The sequence below is a fragment of the Nothobranchius furzeri genome, chromosome 4, assembly GCF_043380555.1.
Source record: "Nothobranchius furzeri strain GRZ-AD chromosome 4, NfurGRZ-RIMD1, whole genome shotgun sequence".
In the NCBI taxonomy this organism is placed as follows: domain Eukaryota; kingdom Metazoa; phylum Chordata; class Actinopteri; order Cyprinodontiformes; family Nothobranchiidae; genus Nothobranchius; species Nothobranchius furzeri.
The window spans coordinates 88,215,056-88,222,769 of NC_091744.1; the positions used below are offsets into that span (position 1 = coordinate 88,215,056).

Genomic DNA, 7,714 nt, shown 5'->3' on the forward strand with positions numbered 1-7,714 from the left:
CCTCCTCCATTGGGGGTTTTTAAGTCTCACTTAAAGACTTACTTTTATTCCCTTGCTGTTCCTGCCTAGTTCTTTAATCTAGGTTTATTTACTGATTTTACGGACTTCTCTTGTTCGGATCTTTGTGCTGTGCTCTAGCTGTTTTATTCCTTTACCCTTATAGGTTTTTACCCCTGTACAGCACTTTGGTCAGCTCACTTGCTGTTTTTAAATGTGCTTTATCAAACTAATGGAATGGAAATAAAGCTGCAGGTCATCAGAGTTCTGGGACTCATCCTGAAAGCAGCTAATAACCGCATCATGCAGATGTTTGTTACTGATAAACCTTCATGTTCCCCACATGGATCCCACACAGCAGAGACACATTCCTGACTGCATCCTTCATTTTCCTTTTCCTCACCAGGAAGAGGTAGCTCTCTGTTGCGGAGGTGTTCCTGGCGGACAGCTTCAGGATGTGGCCTTCTTTGATGAACTCGTTAGACGGATGAACAATGTCCTCCTCTTCACCCAACATCTCATAGATCTCCATCAGCTTCTTTAAAATTTCCTAAAACCGTTGAGGTGGATTTTTTTTATTAGTCAGCTGGAAAACTGTCAACAGATTCAGGAAATCTGCATCTTTACTTACAGATTTTCTAATGGCGCTGTTGGAATGAGTCGCTGCTGTAGCAATAATCTCCAACGACTCTGGAGGAGGGAAGATATTCACCGTCATTCAGGAAAGCCAGACAGGGCTCTCCCGTCTCTGTGGGGAATTCAGAAACCACTTCCACCTACTTTCTGCATCTCTGCGATCCGGGTCGTCTTGGGGCAGCTTCTTCAGGTAATCTTTCAGCAGCATCTCGTAGCGAGGGACTCTCTGGACCGGCTCCAGCATGTGATGCTGAAGCGTCAGACTGCCGCAGATCTCTTGACTCTGTTTTTACAAAAGCAGAAAGCTTGAGTGGTCCTTCGATGCATCAGTCCTCACAGAGGGACATCCTCATGTTCACCTTGGGTCTACCGCTGAAAGAACACAACCAATCCTGTACCTGTATCTCCTGAATGATGGACTTAAACTGAGGCGAGCGGTCATTCCAATGCTTCAGCAGATCCATGGCGTGGTCGAAATTCTTCACATACTCGGCGTACATTTTCAGGAAGGGTGTGAGTTTCTGAAGAATGTCCCCGATCCGAGGTTTGGACCTCCTGGAGAGTCGGAGCAACAAGGATGGATTATTGATGTATTGAAAATAAAAAAAAATCTTCATATCACCGGATTTTTCTTTCAGTACAGACAGTTTAAAATTTGTGGGTGTGTATTTTAAGAAAATTAGTTTGAAATAGTTTGAACTTTTTATCAAGTCGAGTTGAGCTCACATCAGAGCAGTAGCGGCCAAACCTTCCAGCTGTTGATCCACTAAAGATTAGTTATGAATGAATACGCTTATTTTTGAACACGCATCCGTAATCCAACCTATTTTCACATTTTCCATACAAATATATTTATATATATTAGTATATGTGTGTGTGTTTATATCATCGACATGTATACATAACTACTATCTCTGTAAACCGTTTTGTATACTTTTTGGGAGTAATCAGTTTTTTTGCCTTGAACATTATTTGTGCAGTTTTAAGATCCACAATATCCTTTAATTGTTGTGTTAAATATGAACCTTTTGTGTGAGCTTTATAACAGCATTACTGATTAGTCTTATTGCCTTTTTCTCCACAAATGTTATGACCTTTAAAGATGAATAAGTACGTTTTTAATCAAAGATTAAGTTAATAATACAAATTCCTCATTGAAATAGATTTTTTGCATAATAAAAGTAAAACTATTCCATTAGAGTACATTTTAATTTAATTTGACTATTTTTGATGATCTTTTACATTAAATTTCTTTAAAATGGTCAATAGAAACAAACTTGGTGTGGTAAATTGGTTTTTAAAGTAGCTGATGGTGAAAACACAGATAGTATTTCATGGTTGTTGACACGTATATAAACCGTAGAGTCCTATCCCTAACTGGCAACGCCAGAGAGACTGATGTTGCAGTAACCACATTTGACCACAGGATGTCACCATTACTCTACTCTTACAAACAGCACCTTTACATTTATTTTCATTCATTATTCTAAGCTTTAAAATGCATTTTCCTTGAGTCTAAAAATAATCCCCAAAGCATGTATTCATTTAAATATTTTATAAAGCTCACCATTCCCCCATGCGCTTCTCCAGATCGGGAAGCAGAAACTGGCTGTGAAAGGCATGGATGGAGCAGATGTTGGAGAAGATGTTCTTCACCACATCCACAGGGAACGTTCCTTTGTGTGCCTCCTCCATCAGCTTAGCACAGAACTCCTGGAGGGGCAAACACGAGGAGAGGAGAGGAGAGGAGACGTGTGAGCTTACATGACAGAAAGCAGAAGTGAGATTTGGTGGATTTTGGCAACTTCCTGACCTCATCCAGCAGTGCAAGTCGCCCCACGTAGGCCTGCTCGGTGTGCAGGAGCTCGCTGGCGATGTTAAACAGCTTTTGTTCGTTAGTCTCCTGAAAAAGAGACGCTGCATTAATAGAGATGCTTGAAAAGCTTTACAGTGAAAACGTTTTAAGGCTTAAATCTCCTCAAAGACAACAAAGTTCATCTGGGCTGAAAATAAAACGGAAACCAGGAAGATCAGAACGGTTTAAGTCTATAACTGTCGCCGTTTTTTAAGCTGGCTCTATAACCTCTTAGTTCCTGGTTGAGTAGAGCTTAGAAATAAACATTTTTATGGTCACACTGATTCCGTTCACCTCCTCCCTGTCTGAGGCCGAGTCGGCGTTTTGTGCCAGCTGTGTGTGTTATTGACACCGAGCTGGGAGGTGGCTGGGCTGTGGTGTCGTGGAAAGCTGCTAGAAGCAGGAAATGAATCTATGGAATAAAGGAAATGACACGAAATCCAGCAGCGGAGACTGTAGAAGTGAAATCTTTGCTGCTGAACGGTGAAACCTCCTGAGTGACCTGACGACAGCCAGCCTCGCACTTCCTTGTGACACGTTTTCAAACGTTATTAACCCCGTCACGTGTTCAAAGCTGTAACCCAGTGACCTCTTGGCTCAGCAACACGGCTCTACTTAAACCTTCCGGTTTCCTCCGCGGGGATTTTAAACCTTTCATAATCCAGGTTAGGTGCACAGAGATTAAAATCTTTTTTCCTGCAAAGGCATAGCCAGAAATGGTAGAAACACACAGAGTTTCTTAGTTTAGAAACAAATTTAGCTGCTAAAGGCAAAAACAACAGAAATGTTTGCATGAATTAAATAATAATTTGCCGTTTTCCTGACAGAAACGTTATAAAACAAGCTCACCAAACACAGCCACATTAAAATCCCGTTCTCTTTCTGTGCTGACGCCTGAGCTTTACCCATGTTCTTGAAGGAAAAGCTGCAGAGTGCATCGTTTTGGGGTTTCTGGGAGAATTTCAGCACATTTTAACCCACCAAAGCACAAAAAGCAGGTCTGATATTAAACAAAGCAGAGATGGCTGACAGCTGCAACACCCGCTCTTTCCTTTCAAAAACCCACCGAAGGGACGGCGGTGACTTTATATGTGAGAGGCATGCTGAGTGCCTCGATTCCCGATTAAAGAGGAAAACTGGCGTCACTTCCTGATCAGCTGTTATTGGTTGAGATGAAGTCAGAGAAAAGGTCCTCAGATCAGCTGATGTTCCTTTCTTCCAGCTAAAATCTTCATTCAAATGTTGCACCACAGATATTTATTCCTCAGATGATACGTTGCAGCGTTCATCAGACAGCGAGCTGCGTGGCTAACACCTAGCTCGCTCGTGTTTCTTCTCCTGCTGTTATTTATAGATTCTGTTGCTTTTGTTCTACTTCAGCCCTTCCTGTTTCGTGCCACTGAGGCCGTGTTTTCATCCCTGAGAAGACGGAGATGATATTTTTAATCTGACAACACCGACACCACAGGTCCTCGCGGGGTTGGTTGCTAGGGCACCACCAGCTGTTCCCAGGCCTCACAAGGATCTGCACACACTCTTCACTCCCACTGTGGCGTTACACCAACTAGCGTGAACGAATGCTTCTGGTTGTTTGGTCTAAGGAGAAGTCAGCAGCGGAGACGGACATACCTTCTGCTCTGAGCTCCTTTCGTCACTCTTTTGCACGCCGTTTGTTTCAGTCTCTTTCTTTTGAGCGTGGCTCTCTGCAGCAGTCCCGTCTGTTTGTGCCGGTGAACGATCAGCCCTCGGCTCAGCACTTCCCATGTCTCCATTCACCAGCTCTGCAGGCTCTGTCCTCACACTGTTAGGACTCTTCCTCTCCTCCGTGTCCTGTTCCATCTGCACTAGCACCCCGTTCGTTGCTGCTGCTCTCTTGGCATCGTCGGCTCTCACGGGGGAGTGTTTGTCCTGAATCGTGCTGCTCTCCGTCTTCTTGTTGGTGCGGTGCGCTGGGCTGAAGTTGGCGGCTCTGCTGGTGTATTTGCTGTCTTTCTTGTTGTCTGCGATGCTGGAGGAAGAGAGAAAAAGGCAAAGGAGGAAGTGTGTCAGCCAGACGCCACCAAGGGATCTAAATGAACGTAGAAACTGGTAAAAGGTGAAAGCAAAGATTGCAGACGCTTCACTAGCTGCTTACGCTGTCAGTGAGTGTGAAACACGGCAGTGAGCAGAGCGCTGTTGCACGTGGGTGTAAGAGTTAAAAATGAAGCGTGAGAAGAGCAAACTTCTTGCCATCCTGTGTGAAGTGCAAGTGTAGAAGAACTGGAGGTGCAGTGATAAAAACAACACGACCAGGACATGAGGAGGAACCCGGGCCTACTTCCACACGGAAAACCCCCCCGCTCACATCTTTGCACCAGATGAAACAAAAGAAAGCAAAAAAAAAAAAAAACCACATTGTGACAACACAATCAAACCAACACACATGGTGCACGTACAGTGACGCGATCCAGCTGCTCTACATCCTGTGATGTGATGCAGATGCAGCTGTTTCCCCCTGTGAGCGGCTCTTCTCACGTCCTGCAGCTGTTGGTCGTTTCTGATCTCAACCTGGCTGCAAATACGACTTTAAACACGACCCAGCGCATTCTGGCATCCAACCCTCACCGATATGATACGCAGTTGGTGTTGCAACGAGAGCTGCTGCTCAGCAGAAACAGGAAGTATGTATAAATAGAGGAACAACAACAGGCTGGTGGAGCGCTCTACTGATGAATCAGTTCTGGTACGCGGGCCACCTGAGTCCAGTAATGCCAAACGAAAGGTGTTCACATCTTAGAGACGACTGAAACAGCAGCTGGTTAGACGCTGTAGACCAACGCATAGACACAAAACGTCTGAATGCACCGTTCCCTTGTGGTCGTAGACGGCAGAGCGAGTGTTCGTTTACAAATGTGTCAGTGCAACCGCCACCGAGGCCATCTAGGCGTGTTCCAGGGGAGCTGGGTGCCATGTGAATGGGATTAGTTATTAATCTAATTTAATTCTGTCTCGCTGCTCTGCTAGTAAACAGCACACAGCTCAACGAGCCCCAACTGGCTGAAACTTGGATAAAAAACATGAGGAAAGCACAGAAATCCCGTAAGAATTCCAAATCCGAGTGGGATCTGCAGACACATTATTCTTAGGTGCATCTTTACAAGCAGCTTTCAATCCAAACTTCAGCATTTAAGCACCGCTGATCAATATTTAAGCCTATTTACGGAACTAGAAAGCTCTAATATGCTGCATCGAAGCTAACTTAATGTGCAACTGCAAGATGATCCAAAAGCTGTTGTTCTATTAGAGAAAAGGTCCAGTGAAAGGAATCCTACCTCTCAGCTGGGTTGTGCTTGTAACAGCGAGTCCTGTCCCACAACTGAGGAGCTGTGTTCCCCCTGACTGCAAATCTCCTCTGGTCCCTTCGCTAACGCTCGGCTTGTCAGACGTAGACTAATCTCCACCAGCTCGTCTGACTACAGCTGCCACTGCAGGTAAAATCACCCAGTCAGGGCAGAGCGACGACTCTCACTGCTGCTTCTGCTTTCCACACACAAAACAGCCAGCATAGGAAGCGCTTGTAAGGAAAACCTTCGATTAGGAAAGATGCTGCTTTATTACGACAGTCCTGAAGTGATACCGATGAGAGGTGATTGTTTTAGGGGGGGGGGGGTCTTGGATTGTGTCACAAGGCCAGGTGGAGCAGGACAGAGTTCCTACAGAAGTCTTCATCCATCTTTTCTGATCGTTCTAAAGAGAGAGAGTAAACACAGAGGTCTGTACCTGCCCTCCTCAAAGCGGCTGATCAGGTTTGACACTTTGGACTGTTTGTCCCTGATTCGCTCTCGGCTCACAGGGACCGTTTTTCCTTCCCGATCCTCCATGTTGGGTCTAAGCGGCGGTGGTGGATTCTGGAAGTGGGCCAGTGGGGATGCGAGTGACGTCACCGGGCTCTTTAGGTGCTCCGGCTTTGGAGGCACTGGAGAGAAAAGAAACCGGAAATTAGGTTAAAAACCATCAAGCTGTAATTCAGACGTAGATCTGAAGGGGGCAGTGTAATCCAACAAAAATCTACCAAACTGAGCTGGAGGGAATTCTCTACCATGCCTGTCACATGTTCACAGATGAGTTTTTATTGATGTACAAAGAATGTGTGGATCATTAACTCCGCTCAAATAAAAACGGTTACCTGCTCTCATTGCTGGGGTGATCCAGGGACAATCTACACAAGCACAGTTACTCAGAGACGTAAACCCTAAAGCAACACCACATTTTTTACTGTAATGTGGTTTTCTAGACAAACAAACACGGTTTGATTGAAGGTGTTGTAAGTTACTAACACGTACCTTCAGGTTTGGATGGCAGCCGAGCCCTGCCACTACTTCCATTGAGCCCTCCCCTGTTCCTGCTGGGCGTCAGACCACTGGCTCGGTTCAGACACTGCTGCAGAATGGGCGAGGTGGCGGGTCTGTAAACCGGGCTGCCGCGGACAGCTGAAGGACACGCAGACAAAGGCATCTTCACATCAGTGGAGGAGCCAAAGCTCTTTGGTTTTCAGACCAAAATATGAAAGAGAAATCCCGAGGTTAAAGACAAATGAAGGAAACGTATTCCTACAATCATGAAAACACGAACAATGTCTGAAAACGAGACTTTTTTCTTTATTCCACACAAATCAGTTGTGCACCTTCACTCTTTAGGTAGCAGGTAAATACGACGGTTTGGTTTAATTAGTTTTATTTGATGCAGTTTTTTAAATGTAGTTCACAGTAAAGTTAATAAACATCGGTTGTAATTTACACCCTGTTGATGTGTTCAAGGACTTTCAAACACATCAAAAGTACAGCTGTTTTAGTTTTGACCAACAGCATCAATTTAAAGGGAAATTCCACCCCTAGTGAAATTTGGTCTATTTCCATATTTCCCAGAGTTGGACAGGCAAGAAAACAGCATTTTGTAACCCGCGCAGTGGTTCTCCTGGTCTGGCAGCCGCCCGTCTGTCTTAGCTTAGCACGAACGACGGGAGTGAATAGCAGGAACGAGCATTTTGTGTGCAAAAGGGATTCAAACACCAACTATTCCTGGTGAGCTCAGTGATCAGGTCAACTGCAAATGAAAAGTAAAACGTAACATGAAGGATTTCCAGGAGCCGGTTTACACTTGGGACTGCATTACGACAAAGCACCGCTGCAGCCCGCCGCTGCATGGCGCATGGGTCAAAAAGTCCACCTCCGTCCGGCTTCTGTAAGC

The 7,714-nt window shown here is 45.1% G+C and overlaps 1 protein-coding gene across 1 annotated transcript in view; it reads right to left on the bottom strand.

Annotated features, from left to right (window-relative positions):
- fgd4a (FYVE, RhoGEF and PH domain containing 4a) overlaps nucleotides 1–7,714 on the bottom strand; it is a 50,020-nt gene that overhangs the window by 4,999 nt on the left and 37,307 nt on the right. The window contains exons 4-12 of the mRNA XM_054733503.2: nucleotides 6,811–6,957; nucleotides 6,248–6,443; nucleotides 4,118–4,496; nucleotides 2,447–2,536; nucleotides 2,201–2,346; nucleotides 1,032–1,188; nucleotides 778–916; nucleotides 629–687; nucleotides 401–547 (exon numbers count right to left, since the gene is read on the bottom strand). Coding sequence (XP_054589478.2) covers nucleotides 401–547; nucleotides 629–687; nucleotides 778–916; nucleotides 1,032–1,188; nucleotides 2,201–2,346; nucleotides 2,447–2,536; nucleotides 4,118–4,496; nucleotides 6,248–6,443; nucleotides 6,811–6,957 — 1,460 coding nt within the window. The remainder of the gene's footprint in view (nucleotides 1–400; nucleotides 548–628; nucleotides 688–777; nucleotides 917–1,031; nucleotides 1,189–2,200; nucleotides 2,347–2,446; nucleotides 2,537–4,117; nucleotides 4,497–6,247; nucleotides 6,444–6,810; nucleotides 6,958–7,714) is intronic.